General features: G+C 44.0%; 1 protein-coding gene across 5 annotated transcripts in view; it reads left to right on the top strand.

The window, feature by feature from the left end:
* Nucleotides 1-19,947, top strand: part of dnpep (aspartyl aminopeptidase) — a 31,859-nt gene that overhangs the window by 10,647 nt on the left and 1,265 nt on the right. For all 5 annotated transcript variants that reach the window (XM_083634019.1, XM_083634020.1, XM_083634022.1 and 2 more), the window contains exons 5-14: nucleotides 142-267; nucleotides 1,072-1,196; nucleotides 2,663-2,747; nucleotides 5,265-5,372; nucleotides 6,346-6,423; nucleotides 7,800-7,880; nucleotides 8,104-8,264; nucleotides 8,910-8,949; nucleotides 10,022-10,123; nucleotides 15,657-15,824. In XM_083634019.1, coding sequence (XP_083490145.1) covers nucleotides 142-267; nucleotides 1,072-1,196; nucleotides 2,663-2,747; nucleotides 5,265-5,372; nucleotides 6,346-6,423; nucleotides 7,800-7,880; nucleotides 8,104-8,264; nucleotides 8,910-8,949; nucleotides 10,022-10,123; nucleotides 15,657-15,824 — 1,074 coding nt within the window. The remainder of the gene's footprint in view (nucleotides 1-141; nucleotides 268-1,071; nucleotides 1,197-2,662; nucleotides 2,748-5,264; nucleotides 5,373-6,345; nucleotides 6,424-7,799; nucleotides 7,881-8,103; nucleotides 8,265-8,909; nucleotides 8,950-10,021; nucleotides 10,124-15,656; nucleotides 15,825-19,947) is intronic.

Here is a 19,947-nt window from a genome sequence, read left to right as displayed (position 1 = left end):
GTTTTTTTTGCATCTTAGGGGTTTTTTGTGTGTGTAGTTACAGGACAAATCAGTCTAAATGCTTAATGAAAATGTTGTGAACACGCATGATGTGATGTGTTGTGTCCTCCTACCCTCTCTCTCCCTCCCTCCCTCTCTCAGGTGAAGCCCAGGTCTAAGCGGACCAAGCAGGGCTGTCTGCAGGTCGGGGTGGAGTGTTACGGCGGCGGCATCTGGAACACCTGGTTCGACCGAGACCTGACCATTGCCGGCCGCGTCATGGTCAAGGTACCACATTTTAGACTGACAAAGATGAACGTAGGAAAAACAGCAATACATTCAAAGTATAATAAATAAATAGATTAATGTAAAGTAAACAGATATATAGAGGGATAAAACAAATGGAATAAATATAACCGACAGGGCTAGAGGAATGAAAAAGAATCAATGGTTTATGAAAAATACTTGTTATTTTCCATATATTATCATATATATTTTGAAGTGAATCACAGGGTTCCCATGGGTCCTTGAAATTCTTGAAAGTTTGTGAATTGGAGAAAAATAATCAAGGCCTTGAACATTTTTAGAAATAGACATAGACATGGGTCATTTAAATAGCTTGAATTTATATAATTTGTGCAAGAATAGAAATAGAAGTTCCTTTGATATTCTTTTTAGCACAGTAAATAAGTGTTTCATTCAAGCCTCTCTCTTTTTAATTGTTGTCTGTGAGCCTCTAGTTCTCATTATAAAAATTCTTAGTGAGTGCTGTAACAGTAATTAACCTTCATCTCTGTCTCAAACGATGCCGTGTTGAGTCCTTGAATTGGAGGGAATTGGGCCTGGAAAGTCCTTGAAAAGTCAAGATGTGGGACCCCTGGATTTAAAACATAATGCTGTCTCTGCCAGTATAGTTACTGTACAAATACAAATGATAAAACATTGAGTATTCAGTTTGTGTGTGCATGCAGTTACATGGCTGCAGAGGGCGATGGTGAGTCTCCAGGTGACACTGCTACTGTCCTCCTGAGAGTGGTATGAGTGTGTGCTGGCTTTTCACCGCCTCATCCTGTGTGTGTGTGTTCGTTCCAGAGCGGCGACAAGCTGCTTCACCGGCTGGTCCACGTTCCTCGGCCTCTCCTCAGGATCCCGCACCTCGCCATCCACCTGCAGCGGGATGTCAACGACTCCTTTGGCCCCAACAAGGAGAATCACCTGTCAGTACATTCAAAAACAACTTTTTGTTTCTTAGTTTAGTTTCTTAACTCATTGAGTGCCAGCCACTTTTGGAGAACGGACGCTCCCAGTGCCAGAGTTTCAGAGCGTTTTCAGTGATTTCTCGAGGCCCACAGAATATTGTGTCATATTACTATGTAAACACCGAACACGCACAAAGAACAATGAGACTCTATTGTATCAGCAGCAAAAAAAAGTTTATTGATATCATTTTCCGTTCTTTAGTTATCAGCCGGAGAAGATAGGTAAAAAACAGGCGTTTCCATCTAGAAGCTGAGATATTGAGCCTTTTGTGAAATTAAGCATTTCAAGCAAATCACTGACTCTGAAGCTAATATTTTCTGACCTGAAACATCTGAACAGTAATTTCCTTCAATATAACAGCACCCCCACCCCCCTCTACTGCAAACTCCTCCTCCGTGGGTGTGTCTCTGGTGGCTCTGCTCGCTCTGAGTGCTGCGTGTGTCAGGCGAGTCTCTGCTGCCTGGATGGCGGCCGCTCGTCGGGGGAGTCTGGATCGGGCTCGCTCGTTTCTGGGGTTTCGGTTGTGAGCTGGGATGAAGCTGTGTCCGATTCTGGGCTTTCTGCTGCACGTTTCAAAGTGTGCTGCACCCAGAGTCTATTTTCGGAGCCCCCCACCGTTGTGCGCCGGCTCCCAGCGCGACAGCGAAAAGCCAAACCATTCTCATGAGAATGGTTTCATCACGGCTTTTTCTGCTGTTTTTACTCAACTTTCTCTAATCTGGAGAGCACTGTCGCCACCTAATGGGTCGGTAAAATAGGTTATACACATTCAACATGCCCCAAAATTTTACAGGAGATATATTAGGCTTTGATCCACGTCCCACCGTCAAAAAACGCAATTGACGAACATACTCGTCCTTGGCACTCTACGTTAGTATTTGAATTGACGAACATACTCGTCCTTGGCACTCAATGAGTTAAGCTCATTTGCAGCTCAAATTGAGATACTGTACAAGTGTACATTCAGGGGATAAAGAGTAGAGATGCACCGATCAGCCATTGAGTGGCAGATCAGTCTCATATATCTGATTCTGTGCCGGTCAAATTCACACACATGCAGCGCACAATGGTTCATTTCGCGCACACAGCGTTGTAGCAGCGATAACAGCGATAGTTGGAGCTTTAAAAAAAAGAGTTTGTCTTGTAACCAGTTGTGTGTAAAAGAAAAAAAGAAAAGAAAAATGGCCAAGGTCCTCCTTTTTAAAGGTAGTGGAAGTGCATCTCTAATAGAGTCAAAATAAACAAAAGTAAAAACATCACAAAATTAGGCCCCCATAATATTCGTAGTAGTTAATAAATTAATCATAATAGTTAGTGTGTGTGTGTGTGTGTGTGTGTGTGTGTGTGTGCGCGCGCGTGCGTGTGTGTCTGTGTGTGTGTGTCTGTGTGTGTGTGTGTGCGTGCGCATGCGTTTACATCTCAGAGTGCCCATCCTTGCCACTGCGGTCCAGGAGGAGCTGGAGACGGGCAGTGTGTCATCTGGAGACGCTGTCAGCGCCACCACCACGGTAAAACCTCCAGTCACACACATTTGATACACTTATCTTTAGCTGTGACCAGCAGCTCTATTCACCTTATGTTCATACGCGGGGGTGGGCCAAATTCTTCTGGGTCGTGTTAACACTTCTGGCGGTCACGGCGCGAAATACAAAAGAATGTCAGAAGAAGAAAGATGTTTCTGTAGCGGACAGTGCAGGGGGTAAAACAAAGAACGTAGCCTACTACTTTGAGCTCGGTACACAGCAAGCAAGTATCCACTGTTAGCCAGGTCAGATAACGTTATCATGGACAATGACGAGCACTTTCTTGTAAAACATACCTGGACTTCAACAAAGAAAGCTTCAGATGGTTTTCTCTCCTCAGAGCGCAGCGCGAGCCATTTACGTCTATAGGACCTGCAGATGTTGACTTAATTCCCTGGAATGCGAGAATTAACGAGCCAGTTACATGGCATTGCATTCTTAGACATTGCCATTTGCTTTTATTTGGTATGTTACATACAATTTACTAAATTATTAGTTAATTCAGAGTTGGATGATATTGGAGCAGCCAGCCTTTTTATTTTTTTTAGCCGGAAGTCGACCAGACAACAACCACACAACCGGGTCAAATGGGCGTGGCTACATAAGGTGAATAAGTCACTCTTGGTTGGATGGTTGGTCCACAAAAAGTTCACCACCCTTTAGCAGGCACAGCTTTTGCCCTATGAGGCTAAAATTAGCCATTGTGTGTGTGTGTGTGTGTGTGTGTGTGTGTGTGTGTGTGTGTGTGTGTGTGTGTGTGTGTGTGTGTGTGTCTGTGTGTGTGTGTGTGTGTGTGTGTGTGTGTGTGTGTGTGTGTGTGTGTGTGTCTGTGTGTGTTCATGCCAATTGGCTAAAAGGGAGTGGGGGGGGGGGGGGGGATTTCAAAATGCAGGGTGGCAGGGGCAGACAGCTGAAATCTGGCATGGTGTGTGTGTCTTTGTGTTCATGCCAGTTGGCTCAAAGGGTTAGTAAGGGGTGGAAGGGCAATTTCAAAATGCAGGGTGTCAGAGGCAGAGCAGGGTGGGCTGCCCCTGCCATCCTGCATTTCGGAAATTTGCATATGTGGTCCCAGCTATTGCAAATTCATGCTTGTTTAATGTCAATTTCATCCGAAACACCTGACATCAACATGAATCATTCCACTTGATGTGAGAGTCAAACCTCGTTAGCGTTTGAATTTGGCTCTTCGCATTGAACTTCACCCAGTCCCTCTTAGCTTGACTGTCTTCTCTTTTTCTGTATTTCTCTCTGTTTCTCCTCTTTTGCCTCCACCTTTCTCTCACTACCTCCTCATTGTCTGGAAAAAGCCGAAACACAGCTGCCTTTTTGACTATTTTGCCAGTTATCTCACTTTTGAGAACAAAATGGGACCTTCAAATGATGGTTGGTGGTCTTACCTGGGCTTCAACCCCATGCCCTACGAAGATCAGGGGCCTATCACACGAGCCAATAAAAAAAATCACATTATTGTGATTTGACGGATCACTTGATATTCACGTTTGTGGCTGTTGATTGGTCCAATTTACAAGTGACTCTCCGCGTAGCCACTACACTTTGAACAGACACAAACGACATTCTGATAGGCTGCTGACCCCCCCATATGCCTCACAGTGGTTTGGTCCACTGCCCAGGTGTGTGTTGCTTCTCCACTCTGCAAATTCAAACCGCGGCGCACGAGTCTATGGATGTAACAAGGTCTTAAAATCCCAAACTTTTGGCAGCGAGTTAAAAAGCCCTTGCCAGGTGACGACCCCAACAAAAAGCCTTCTAGAGCGGGAAGTGGAAAAGGCGAAAAAAGATGCAGGAGGAAAAACGGCAGGAAAACAGAGGTAGGCTATGTCTGGTGACTGCTTGTGTTTATTGGCAATGTGTCAATCAAGGGCTGTGTGTGTGTGCGTGCGTGCGTGCGTGCGTGCGCGGCGTTGGCTGAAGGAGATGCCTTTGCAGTTTGTTTCATGACTTTTTGCTGCTGTGCTTTTTACCAGTTTACAGTTTTGCGCAGTTGGCAATGGCTCAGTGCGTAATGGTGAGAGTTGTTCTTTCACTGTAGGCCTACACATTGCTGTATGTGTGTGGTTGTTATTAACAGTGACTAGACTGACTTTTGTGTTGCTGCAAAGTAGGCCATCTGGTCATCTGTTAATATAAATATTGTGGTGGTTTCTGGCTCAGAGAGGGACAAGACATCGTTGTATCTCCAGACACAAGAGTTTGCGGGGGGGGGACTTCAGGGTCCATGCACAACATCTGAGAGTTTATGGGAAATTGAGATGATTTCCAGGGCTTGAAAAGATTATAAAATGCATAAACTGTCAATCAAATGTATGGAAAACTGTTGTGTCCCAGTAAACCTATACTGTAATAACACGCTATATTGCCCAGCTTCTATCAGTATACGTAGTGATCCACAAGGTAAATGAAGGTGTGGAGAAAGTATAGGATTTGTAACTGGAAAGCGTTTGGAGACCCTGTAACATCTCTCGTCTTCTCTCTCTCCTCCAGGCAGAGAAGCACCACCCGGCACTGGTCAAGGTGTTGTGTTCGGAGCTGGCCGTCCAGCCTGATGCCCTGCTGGACTTTGAGCTCTGCCTGGCCGACACGCAGCCCGGGGTGAGTCCTGCTCCCACCACCAAGAGACAGTTCACTCGCTGTCGGCTTGACGTTTGTGATTCAAGTTAAATCAAATAAATCCATAGCATTGTGTGTAGCTTCATAATTAGTCACAAAAGAAAAATTGCCATATTCGTGTCTGTGCTTTGCGATTCGTCAGGATATTAGGATATGTACCAGGACATTATGATATACAAACACATGCACACAGACATACAGTATTTGTTACATAACTGTCTATTACAAACATATTTGTTTTTCAACCACAGAAAATCTGATCTTCAACCTTTTGCAATTAAGTTTCAACATGTCAAAACGAGTTTCAAGTAGGGCTGTCAATCGATTAAAATATTTAATCGTGATTAATTGCATGATTGTCCATAGATTTAATCGCGATTAATCGCAAATTAATCAAAAAAATTATGTGTTCTAAATGTACCTTAAAGGAATATTTTTCTAGTTTTTAATACTTATCAACATGGGAGTGGACAAATAATGCTTGCTTTATGCAAATGTTTGTTTATTATTATTGGAACAATCTAAAATGATGACAAATATTGTTCAGAATATTCTCCATGAAAAGCTCAAAGGTAGGCCAACTGCATTTCGTATTTCAAATAATAATAAAATGCAAAAAAAAAAATGCTGAAATCATAACATGGCAAACTCAAACCCAACAAGCAACAACAGATGGGCATATTGAAAGGCAAGTGATAATTCAAAACCAGATAGATCAATGATCATCATCCTACAATGTATTGCATTTAAACCTGCATCAGATTGGCGTCCGGGTAGTGTAGTGGTAAATTCCCTACCACCACGAGGGTCGCAGGTTCGCACCCCCATGTTACCTCCGGCTTGGTCGGGCGTCCATACAGGCACGATTGGCTGTGTCTGCGGGTGGGATGCTGGATTGGGGATATGTGTCCTGGTCGCTGCACTAGCGTCTCCTTTGGTCTCTCTCTCTCCCCAGGCGTTGGGAGGTGTGTACGAAGAGTTCATCTACTCTCCTCGTCTGGACAACCTGCACAGCTGCTACTGCGCCCTGCAGGTCAGACTCAACATCACATGTTTACAAAATGCTATAAACATAATATTAACAAATAATTCATTAATAAAACATTTTACTGTCAGAATTCAGAAGGTAAAGCTAGAAAATGGTTCTCCCTTTTCTCTCTCGTGCTCTTATTTCTTTACTTGTTTCCCTATTTCTTTACTTGGCACTTCACTCTCTTTCCTAGTTTCTCTGACCTTTGCACTCCCGACTATTGGTTGTATCTAATGCAGTCAATCAAAGGATTTAAATGGACAGTTCACCCCAAAATCAAAAATTCATATTTTTCCTCTTACTCGTAGTGCTATTTATCCATTCTAGATTGTTTTGGTGTGAGTTGCTGAGTTTTGGACATATGGGGCCCTATCTTCCCCCTGGCCTTAGGCGCTAAACTGGCGTTAAACGCAAAAAAACACGCTTTGCGCCTGACTCGGAAGATAGCATCATGTTTTTAGGCCCCGAAATGCGCTTTACACCGAAGAGGCGTGGCGCAGTGCCAGAATGGGCCTTTTGGCCTTAAACGCTATCTTCCCCACTGGCATTAATTTAGCGCTCAGCGCTTTTCAAAACCAGCCCTTATTCAGTGCGCCGACTCCCCTCCCAAAGCCACACACAGACACACATGTGAAATCTCCCAGCATGCATTGAGGCTAATACATTCTGACAAGAAATAGCAACCAAATCAGCCTAAGTAGGCTAAGTGGTAGATAGAAATAATATCTATGTTAACACAACATGCAATTCTAGAACATTTCAATATTGGACAAAATAAAACATAAAAATCAAAACACAACCCTATGTGAAACATATGTAATCCAGTGGCATATATATCCGTCGCAAATACAACGTGGTATAGACGAGTGACAACCGTAACACGGTTGTACTGTGATGTCCACACCAACAAGACTTAGCTTACTTGACAGTTGACACGTACTTTTTCAATAAAAACACATTTATGCCATGACTTTACATAATGTAGGCTATATTTATGTGCATCATTCAGCCTGTGCTGTGATGTGCAGGAGCAGCAGGTAGCCTACAAGTTCTAAAACTACCTGGCCTGAATGAGCCGAGTGGGGGTGCTTGTTCACTATTGTGAAAGTTATGTGTTTACAACATAAAGATCATGGAATTGGGAGCTGTTTTCTTTTTCGACCAAACTACACCTGCCTGCTAGCTGCATCAGGCAGCATCTAGGAACTATTTTCTTTCAACCGAACTACACCCGCTAGCTGCTAAGAAAATAGTTCCTACATGAAACTGCTCACAACACGGTCTGTGGATTATCTTAACAACACCGCTCTGAATTCTGTACTGAAGAGGTCTTCCCCTCTTTTCACGGCTTGTTTGTTGTTTCTTTACGTCTCTCTCAGGGTCTGATGGATTCCTGTTCGGGCGACTCGCTGGCCCAAGATACCAACATCCGCATGGTCACTCTGTACGACAACGAGGAGGTGAGCGGTCACCTTCATGCAGCCCTCTCTCCCTCTCACTACTAAACTTTGTTCGAGAGCTATCTGAAGACCTTTGTCTAAATACTTCACCTTTTAGAGCACAGAATTATCTGTATTGTTAAAATGTTTGTGTCATGAATTTCAGCTAACAGTTGATCTTAAAAGGAATACATAACATTCATGTTTGTTTGTTTGTTTGTGTGTGTGTGTGTGTGTGTGTCAGGTGGGCTCGGAGAGTGCCCAGGGAGCCCAGTCCAACCTGACGGAGATGATCCTCAGCCGGCTGGCCTCCTCCCCCATTAACCCCACCGCCTTCCAGCAGGCGGCGCCACTCTCCTTCATGATCAGCGCCGATATGGCCCATGCCATCCACCCCAACTACCAGTCAGTACCAGTGTAACACTGTAATATTTACTGTACATGGATAGTAAACACTAGCATTAAATTTGGAATGAAATGTGGCATGGTTAGGGAAATAGCTTGATGAATTTGAAGGTTCAGAGTTGCAATAAAAATGACCGTAAACTAGCAAATTGATGACATTTAGGTGTAGATCCACTGTCATTGAATATATTGTGGTATAGTTGCTGTGAAGAATAAACTTCAGCTATAGTGTATTATGGGCAACTATAATCTTCAAATCCAGTCAAGAAATTAAGGTTCCAAAAAAGTAAGTGTGGATTCTCAAAATATATAGGCTTAGGAACCTGCCATAGTTCAGTTCAGAGTATCTTTGTGAACGAGTCAAAAGAGGAACTCTTAAGAAATCACTTTCTTATCAGGTTACATGGAAATATATGTTTCCTTCTCATGCTCCAGCAGTCATTCTCACAAGACAAAAAACCATATAGCATACTTAGATAAAAACAATAGGCACACAATAAATACATTAGAAAATAGATGATGACCAGCAGTGATTTTCTTTAAGTGCATGCATGTTCTTGTATTTAATACTGTAAAGAAGCTTAACTAGAGACCTGGAGTTGATTTATGTTTGGTTTATTGAACTTTGGGAAAATGTCTTCCCAGGGAGAAGCACGAAGAAAACCACAGACCAACTTTTCACAAGGTAAACATCTCTGTCAAAGCCTGAACTGTCTATTTATACACAAACCGCCCCACGCTTTGACTCAAACGGCCCACGCTTTGACTCAAACGGCCCACGCTTTGACTCAAACGGCCCACGCTTTGACTCAAACGGCCCACGCTTTGACTCAAACGGCCCACGCTTTGACTCAAACGGCCCACGCTTTGACTCAAACGGCCCACGCTTTGACTCAAACGGCCACGCTTTGACTCAAACGGCCCACGCTTTGACTCAAACGGCCACGCTTTGACTCAAACGGCCACGCTTTGACTCAAACGGCCCACGCTTTGACTCAAACGGCCCACGCTTTGACTCAAACGGCCCACGCTTTGACTCAAACGGCCCACGCTTTGACTCAAACGGCCACGCTTTGACTCAAACGGCCCACGCTTTGACTCAAACGGCCACGCTTTGACTCAAACGGCCACGCTTTGACTCAAACGGCCCACGCTTTGACTCAAACGGCCCACGCTTTGACTCAAACGGCCCACGCTTTGACTCAAACGGCCCACGCTTTGACTCAAACGGCCCACGCTTTGACTCAAACGGCCACGCTTTGACTCAAACGGCCCACGCTTTGACTCAAACGGCCACGCTTTGACTCAAACGGCCACGCTTTGACTCAAACGGCCACGCTTTGACTCAAACGGCCACGCTTTGACTCAAACGGCCACGCTTTGACTCAAACGGCCACGCTTTGACTCAAACGGCCCACGCTTTGACTCAAACGGCCACGCTTTGACTCAAACGGCCACGCTTTGACTCAAACGGCCCACGCTTTGACTCAAACGGCCACGCTTTGACTCAAACGGCCACGCTTTGACTCAAACGGCCACGCTTTGACTCAAACGGCCACGCTTTGACTCAAACGGCCACGCTTTGACTCAAACGGCCACGCTTTGACTCAAACGGCCCACGCTTTGACTCAAACGGCCCACATGTCACTGTTTACACATCAACAGGGTTTCATAACATTACGTCGTGCCCCATACTGTTGTGTGAGCAGTGTGTAGGAGGATTATGTCAATATCTGTAACTCTCTCTCTGGTTTCAGGGTCCGGTGATCAAGTTCAACAGCAACCAGCGCTATGCCACCACCGCCGTCACCGCTGCCATCGTCCGAGAGATCGCCGGGCGGGTCGAAGTGCCACTGCAGGTGTGTGTGTGGGGGGGGGGGGACAGGGGGTATTTCAGTTGTTTGTGGCCATCTTCCAACTATATGTGTGTCTTGAGTCACTCGGCAGCGAGTGCAAATCTCGTAGCAACGTGCCGCGGCATTGTCCGAAAAGACGAGAGAAATCCCAGTGGCGGAGACAAAGGAAGACAGCATGTGATGTTAATCATGCAGGGGCTGCTGCACCAGTTTGGGAACAGAGCATGTGATGGTAATGATGCAGGAGCTGCTGCACCAATCTGGGAAAAGAGCATGTGATGGTAATGATGCAGGAGCTGCTGCACCAATCTGGGAAGAGAGCATGTGATGGTAATGATGCAGGAGCTGCTGCACCAATCTGGGAAGAGAGCATGCGATGGTAATGATGCAGGAGCTGCTGCACCAATCTGGGAAGAGAGCATGCGATGGTAATGATGCAGGAGCTGCTGCACCAATATGGGAAGAGAGCATGCGATGGTAATGATGCAGGGGCTGCTGCACCAATCTGGGAAGAGAGCATGTGATGGTAATGATGCAGGAGCTGCTGCACCAATCTGGGAAGAGAGCATGCGATGGTAATGATGCAGGAGCTGCTGCACCAATATGGGAAGAGAGCATGCGATGGTAATGATGCAGGAGCTGCTGCACCAATCTGGGAAGAGAGCATGTGATGGTAATGATGCAGGAGCTGCTGCACCAATCTGGGAAGAGAGCATGCGATGGTAATGATGCAGGAGCTGCTGCACCAATCTGGGAAGAGAGCATGCGATGCTAATGATGCAGGAGCTGCTGCACCAATCTGGGAAGAGAGCATGTGATGGTAATGATGCAGGAGCTGCTGCACCAATCTGGGAAGAGAGCATGCGATGGTAATGATGCAGGAGCTGCTGCACCAATCTGGGAAATATATTTGATCAGAAAATAATGAAGCAAACGTTGTTCTTTATTGATTTCTGTCATGACTCGTGAGTCATCCACCATTTGTCTGACGGCTATAGCCATCAGGATGCAGCATGCTGTTATGCCTCCGCCGGCGATAGCCAGGCCGGAGGCATTATGGATCCGGGTTGTCCGTCCGTACGTACGTATGTCCGTCCGTCCGTACGATGTTCGTTAACGCGATATCTGAGGAACGCCTTGACGGAATTTCATCAAATTTGCCTCAAACATCGACTTAGACTCAAGGATGGTCTGATTTAGATTTTGGTGGTCAAAGGTCAAGGTCACTGTGACCTCTCGAACGCCATTTTCAAGCTTGTTAACACGATATCTCAGGAATGCCTTGACCGAATTTAATCAAACTTGTCTCAAACATCGACTTGGACTCAAGGATGAACTGATTAGATTTTGGTGGTCAAAGGTCAAAGGTCAAGGTCACTGTGACCTCACGAATGCCATTCTCAAGTTGGTTAATGCAATATTTCAAGAACGGCTTGATAGAATTTCTTCTGATTTGGCTCAAACATCAACTTGGACGCAAGGATGAACTGATTCCATTTTGGTTATCAAAGGTCAAGGTCACTGTGACCTCTCGAATGCCATTTTCAAGCTTGTTAACGCGATATCTCAGGAATGTCTTGATGGAATTTCTTCGAATTTGCCTCAAACATCCACTTGGACTCAAGGATGAACTGATTACATTTTGGTGGTCAAAGTTCAAGGTCACTGTGACCTCACATACCCAATTTCCAAACTCTGTAACCCAACATCTCAGGAGCGCCTTGACGGAATTTCTTCCAATTTGCCTCAAATGGCGATTTGGACTCAAGAATGAACTAATGGCGGAGGCATAAGTCCGCGTTGCGGTCATTCTAGTTTTTTTAGATTATTTGTTGATGCTCGAGTCTGAGTCTTGGACTCCAGTCAGAAGCGTTCCCCCAAACCGCCCCCCCCCCCATCTGAATCAGCTTCTCCCGCGCCATGTTTGTTGATCCTTCTAGTCCTGCCTCTTCCTCGATTTGATTGGTCAGTCGAAACACAGTTGAAAAAGTGACATTGACGAGCAGCGCTTTGCTTCCAAATGTTCAACGTTTTTCAGCTTGAGACGCCCAGAGCGCTCCGCCAAAAAACACTAGCCGTCAAGAGCGCTTAAACGGCAGGTGCGGTCCTTGGAAAAGGAACGCTCCTCCTAGCGCGTCCTTACCAGAGAGAATTAATTGAAGAAAGACTCTGGCTGCTCAAATACATGTTCCCTATCCAAACGGCCCCTAATACTGTGATGCGGTCACAGTGTGTGTGTTTTGTAGAGTCTTTTATTACAATGGCTTCGAATGCGGCTCAGCCAATCATAATCAAGGAACGGAACTATCCCTTATAATGTACCCTTTTCCCCTTAACTCATTCATGGCCAGTTTAGGACTGCCATTATTTAGCACAGGCCAAAGATTTTCATAATTGTTGGTCATCTTTCAAGACCCACAGTAAATTATCTATTAGCACCAAAGTGATTTGCAATACCTCAAAATGAAGATGTACGTCTCTGGGTTCACCAGAAAAAAAAAGTGAGCTTTTAGCATGTTCTGTACTCTACTTATAGCCATTTATATACACCCTGTTTTCACCAAAAAGGTCTCTCTGAGAAGAGAAATTGCAGAAAATTGCATTTTTGTAAAGGACACAATCTCAGGCAGAACTCGCTCTCAATTCTTTTATTTTGAACTGTATTGACATCAGACATGTAAATATTATTCGTTGACACAAATGACAAAAAAATAATAATATATATATATATATATATATATATATATATATATATATATACATATACACATGAAGTGCTTTTTTTACATTCAACAATACAGTTTACTCAGTGTGAGTGAGTGTGAATGTGTGTGTGTGTGCGCGGGGCCCATGTGTGTCTCTTTACATTACATTACTTTCATCATTTAGCAGACCTAAATGACCGTCCTGACCTCATTCTGAGATGTGGGCTCACAATTGGCTCCTCATCTGAAATAAAAGCAACATATACTCAGTAAACTATATAATCACATTTAGTACAGAGACAGTGTAGTGTACTAGTGTCTCAGTAAACTATACGATCATAGAATGCAGAGATCAGTGTAGTCTCTCTCACACACACACACACACACACACACACACACACACACACTCCTTACCGCGAGATCATCCGGGTCCTGTCGCATTGGAGTCCAGTCTTCCTCGCCCTCGACAGGAAAGTGGCCGTGCTGCTTGGCTCTGTGTGAAAGCCATTTCTGTGGCGAGGCTGCTGTTCTCCTCCTCACAAAGTTGTGACTCCGTCTCGTCTCTTTCGGGCTGGCACACAGGAACGGGGTCCAGGGACCAGGATCGATCATGTTGGTCACGGGTTTGACTACCGCGAACAACTGATCCATGTCCGCTGCCCTGCAGCAAGCCGACCAGCTCGTGCAGCGCGCCGAGGGGCGTTTCAATGGCGTTTCTCCTCTCTGCACAAGGAAGCGCGTTTCTCTGTTTTCTGTTTTTCCTCCTGCTCATTTCAAAACAACAGCTGCGGTATGTGTTTGTTCACGTGTTGTCGGCTTGTCTTTGAGGGCAGGGACCTGATACCATGTCACAGGCTGGGGAAGTCTTTGAACTACGCGCTGCACTAATAAAAACAAAAACACGTCAAACACGTCATTGGCGGGGAGGGCTATTCCTGATAACACGTCAAAGACGTCTTTGGCGATGAATGAGTTAAAAGACCCTATCTTTATATGTTTGATGCTATTTAGTTTGATGTGCACTATGACTTTTTTCCTCCATAAAGATTTACGTCAGCCTATGAAAGACTTTATTCCACAAATAAAATTGAGCTTCAGGAACATAAAATAAACCGAATCACAACATAACACGAAGAAGATTGAAGGAGACAGACGGAAAGAAATACCAGCGATACATACATGATCCTTTTCCAATTCTGCCAACAAAAGCTCTCTCAATGACCTCTGAGACGGCCAGATAACAGGACAGGTTGTCTGTGTCCCTGTGAGCTCCATCTTCCTACCCAGAGGCTTTCTGCACCGCTAAGTCCAGCTGTGTTTTAATAACACACCACAGGAGCTTCAGCAAGATTTCAACTGCCATTTCATATCTGAACTGTGATGTCCGCGGGTTAAACATGAGAAATAAAGCTGTGTTTAAATCTGATAGACCTGATGTGTACTGTATTTTACAAGTGCTACACAGTACACAGTATTGCTAGGGCAGAATGACTTAGACATTTATTTTTTTGCTGGGAACTACTCGTTTTTGAATGGATCATTATGAAATTTAATTGCAAGTTGAGACTTGACTTGATGAACAAAGAGAAGACTTGAGACTTGACTTGTGCTCTGGTGACTTGAAAAGTTTTCTAAAGTCTTGACTTGAGATCTTGTGTTTGTGTAAATTACTTAGATTGAAAGTGATGAGATTTGTAGACAACTGCATTTAAATTCCAGAATTTGTATAGAATGATTTATTTTTTATTTATTTTATCTTAAACCACAAACAACAAGCTCAGACAGTAAAAGATATAGAAATACCATATATACCATAAAATATATGCATACATATATGTGTACAAAAATGGGCTACCAGCCACGTAAAGTGCTTATGTGCTTATGAAAGGTGTTGCTTATGGGGGTGTATGGAATAATTGAATTCATTGAAGTTGAAACTGATTATAGAAATCAAACTCATGATGCTCTTACCACATTTTTATCATATTAATAACATTAATAACAACCACATTGCATTGAAAGGTCCTAGATATATGAGTTTTCTTGAAGGCACCTTGATTTGTTCTGACTTGACTTGCTGTTCTAGAGCTGAAACCTGACCTGAGACTTGTGCTTCAGGCAGGCCCGGTTCTACGGGGGTGCAAAAGCATGCATTGCACCCTTATTTTAATTGTCTGCATGCTCAGTTGAAAAGTAAAAAAAAAAAAAAAAAAAAAAATTTTTTTTTTTTTTTTTTTTTTTTTAAATAAATGCTACAGCTGCACACTTACTGTTTAAACTTGAATTATCGTTGTTGTTTTTCTTTGTTCTTTGATGTGATTTTATGGCTTTTTGGCACCTATATGTAACCTTTTAAGGTTGAGATAATTGTATTATCATTATATGGTCCAAATATTTCAGTAAAGCACTTGAAACACTTGAAATATTCTTGCTTGGGTGGTATCATTCTACTTGAAATGATGGTCAAATGCATTATTTTTAGTAAAATAACATGTCAAATTTTTCGGGCGGCCGGCCTTTGGCCGGCCACCCGAGTGGGCCCGGCCTTCGGCCGGGCATCTGCACCCCTTCCTATCTTGGATGCACCCTTAGTCATCTGGTTCTGGAACCGGCCCTGGCTTCAGGACTTGAGACTGACTTGGGACTTGAGCAAAGTTGACTTGGTCACAACTCTGCCTTTTCTGTCTTTAATTAGGATTGACCTGTTGGTGTCCTGAATCATGTTAGTAATTCAGGAATTAGATCAATGAAAACAGCCCTGAGCAAAAGATTGAAGTCATTGGTCAAAGAGTATTTTTCAGTAAGTTTGACCGCAGTTTAACCCCCTCCAGGATGTGATGGTGCGTAACGACAGCCCGTGTGGAACCACCATCGGCCCGATCCTGGCGGCCCGGCTGGGCATCCCGGTTCTGGACATCGGAGCTCCTCAGCTCTCTATGCACTCCATCAGGGAAATGTGCTGCACCTCCAGCGTCCTGCAGAGCACCACCCTCTTCAAGGTAACCCCCCTGCTGCGAACCATAGATTGCCACTGCCCACTTTGAAATCTGAAAGTCTTCCGGGCCCAACCAACCCTTTAATCACAACTCTGATCAACACACAAGACTAACATGATGTATTTCCCTATATAATTTATTTTCTATATCATTAACATAGCATGTGAATCTGGGCATATTGCAAATTAATAATCCATCCACATACAAAAATGTATGCAAAATACCCAAAGCCAGATTGCCAACATTTTCTCTCCCCTTACTCATCAGAAGTATTTGCGTGCAAAACACATTTGTTGAGACACACTGTGATGAGCAACAACAGACAAAAATCAATCCCATCCTGACCGGCAGAGTGGTGCTTTAAGTACGCACCTGATATCTCCGTACAGTGCTTAAAGGGGGACTAACCCCCTAGATATGTATTAGAACAGTGATTTGAAAATACCTATGGAAAAAACCAAGAAATGACATATGCTCTTGTCTATACTGGACTCTTTGGCTGTGTTGAAGTCCAGATTTTTTTTCGGAAATCGACGCCATTACAGTTTGCAGTTTGCCTCAAAAATAATTTATTTGAGATGGGCCATATCTGTATAAATATCAACAACTAGCCAACGCTGGTGGCCTGTTTGGAAAGAGCTTTGCTCAAAATGGTTGAAAGTTATATCAATTTGGTAATTCAGTGGCGAACTAGAAATTTAATTATTTTTCTGCATGTAACTCTATGGCAGTGTGTTAAACTACGTTACGAGAGCAAAGTGGCATGGGCTCGTTACAGCAGCACACCGCACAATACGACAAACCCCCCGTTCTGGGGTAACACAATGCAAGATTTCTCTACGTCATTCCCTCGTCCAAGTTGCCATATAGTCCCTTTTTCATTTTAGTTTGGGGGCTTTTCGTGATTCTTGTTAAAAGTTGTGCAAAAGTTTTTCTCTCAGCGCAGTGCAGGCTGCCTGCGCCTCCTCCCTCCTGCCAGACCCCGGCTGGCGAAACAGCCCAACATCATCAAACAGCCTGCTGCATGCATGGGGCGCTTGTAACCTCACGGAGCAACAAACAAACAGACAGAAATAGCTGGTGTGCGATTTAGAGAATACAGTCTGAGATTGGGTACAGGATTGAGGGAATCCCGCATCTGTTTGCGAAGGTGCGACTGGACAGGACGCTTTTCACAGACAGGCACAGTAGTCGGAGCGAGGCGAGTGTCTCTCAGGGCTACTCAGGCACAGCTGCAGATCTTTCCTCCTCCTCCTCCGCGCATTCAGTCTGTCCAAAATCATTACCGATATAATCTCAGTAGGAGGGATGCAGGGAAATGATAGTAGCCGATGTGTTTAGAGAAGCTTTGTCACGTTGTCACGTCGTAGTATAGCGTTATATTTTACATGTGCGCTAAACTGCGACCATATTTGTTTGCGGAAATATCAGACTGCTCTCTCTACTCTCAGAGCACAGAGAGCTCTGCTCTGCTGCGCGCGCCCGCGGAGCTTGGAGCTAGTGCATGAGGTTTACAGTACGACTCTCTCCCGCCTGCCTGGCTGGAGACAGCTGCTTCCAACTCGGACTGATAATATATACATCATCATTCGAGCTTATCCAGGTAAGATATTAATAAAGTAGTGACACATTCAGCGGGAAACTAACTATAATTAAGACATGTGCCAACTTTGATGACGTTTGGTTCAGTATTTTAAGAGCAAACTTCAATAGTAATAGGCTTGGAGTTCTGAGGAGCCAAAAGGGTACAGGGGGGGTAGGGGAGTAATTATCTTGAAATCCCATAGTCTTTGGGGGCACTGTGACGTCAGTGTGCCCCTAATCTCCCATTCATTTGAGAAAAGAAAAAAAAAGCAGTCTTTGACCCTTAGAGGGCGCTTATGCCAGGTATGCTGCTGAAAAATGATACAAATGGTAAAATGGCAACAGTTTGGTGTCAAATGTGGAAATTCTGACCAGAATTCTTCACACATCACCCCCAAAGTCATATATATTGGTTAAAAGCTGAAAAAAAGTGTTTTGGAGGTTAGTTCTCCTTTAAAAGTCTTTGGACACAGTCTGTTTTTTCGTCCGAAATTGACGCATGCAAAAAGAAAAGAATGCGACCTCATTTGTGTCAATCATCATTGACACACCGAGTCCGACAATTACGTCCGTCATTTAAGTTTTCGGACGAGGTTCGATTTTCTGCATTTTTCGCATCAGTCAATAGCTTTTTGCGAGCTGGGACCCGTCTATGTTTTCAGATGGCGGATTAAGAAAACTCATATGAAGAACAAGCGAACTGTGTGCGCAAAGTTAAGTCTTGGGCTGTTTTTTTAGTACCAGAAAAGGACCAGAAAGTACCAGAAAAGGAAGGCAAAAAAGTAGAAAAAAAATTGTGTGTGTGTGTGTGTGTGTGTGTGTGTGTGTGTGTGTGTAAAATGATGGTTTCTTTATCATGAGGAACCCAAAAATGTTGAATCTAAATTTTTTTTTATTTTCGAATGTGTAACAAATGTATTTGTCATGTTTTACGATGGATCGAATCACTATGTTGAAAGCGAAAGTAACTAGAAGAGCAGCAGAGAGCAGAGTAGGATTTCTTCCATCTGGGAGTACTGTCTTTCTATCCACTTTATTTCTAGCGGCCATGATGCCTCTGGGTTTTTCTTCCGGTGTAATCCCGGACCAGCTGGTCCAGCTGGGCAAAAATCTCGTCGATAAATATCCCTTCAAGAGCGCAGTGCATTCATGGGCAGATATAACCTTTAACCATTTCGGGCAAAACCGTTTCCATACAGTGAAACACACACGTCATCGTTGGTTAGTTGTTTATAACGTGGCTGGCTATATTTCTAATGTTCTATCTATCTATCTCTGCACACTGAAAATATGGGGAGGCGGGCCATAGCGTCTCTGCCGATGATTTGATTCAACAGTTCTGGGCACTGGTGTTGGCATTGGCCAATCCTGGCGTGTTCCACCCCCAAATCGATTGTGTTCTGGCGCAAAGCGAGTGGCTTCTAGGACGAACAGGCTCTCTGAGCCGCGCGCCACTAACGTTATTTTAGAGCAGCGCAGTAAATACAATATTCCTGGAACGCGAGTTTAACGAAACAGTTACATGTCCTCTGCATTCTACATCAAATAAAGACATTACTGTTTGTTTTATTTGGTATGTTACATACTTATTGGCCAAGTTATGTTCAATTCAGCCAGGGTACAAGGGAGTGTAGGCGGCCATCTTTTCAAATCAAGTACCGGTCCCACAATTATTTGTACAGCAGGGCATTCAAAAATAAGGTGGATAGGTTGTCCAAAACCACATGACCCAAACAAATGTATTATATTGGCTGCCTTGGCTCCTTTACACTCTATATGCAAGGAAAATAGGTCAAATGATTGAGAGGCGGGAGACCAGGGGGACGTAACGTCAAAAAAGTAAATGAATGAAAAATGTATTCTTAGAACGTGGTTGCCCGACTCACGGCCCACTTGCAGTACCTCCACGGCCCACACTTTGGGAATCACTAATAGGATATATTCTGCATTCCATTTACCTGTGAACTCGGAATGACGTCACACCCGAGTTGAACGTGTTCCAGTACAAGAACCAGCCAGGCTAGCTCTAGACAGGTTAGCCATTATTATTAATACCAATTGATAACAAATTACATGGTATTTTGCACATACAAACACCATAGCAATATGTCCACAGATAGAAGTTGGACAATACTGTGTCTGCAACGGATGTAATGAGACACAAATAAGACAAAAGTGCTAATAAACAGTGTGACCTTCACTACTGTTGACGGGATGGGATGTGGGAGCAGCCATCTTGGATTTTGAGGTTTGGGTTGGTGAGGTTCTCCCGGCTTTCTGAGTCAGAAATACGACTTCAGGGGCGTTCTGTTAAATCAGTGCAAATGGAACTTGGCATTTGAACCCATATCTGATACCAATATGAGTTGACAACAATGGTAGAAATGTGTGCCAAGTAAAATAACAATCACCTTTGTTTTTGTACCTTCCCTTTTTTCAACAGATTTCAGTTACATTATATGCATTTGCATTTTGACTGAATTGATTGAAGCGTCTCCCCAAATACAGTAGCAATCAACTCTCCTCCATGCTAACACTGTTC

This window comes from Poromitra crassiceps, assembly GCF_964638095.1.
Source record: "Poromitra crassiceps genome assembly, chromosome: 3".
Taxonomy (NCBI): domain Eukaryota; kingdom Metazoa; phylum Chordata; class Actinopteri; order Beryciformes; family Melamphaidae; genus Poromitra; species Poromitra crassiceps.
This window is presented reverse-complemented; position numbering and strand designations above follow the sequence as displayed.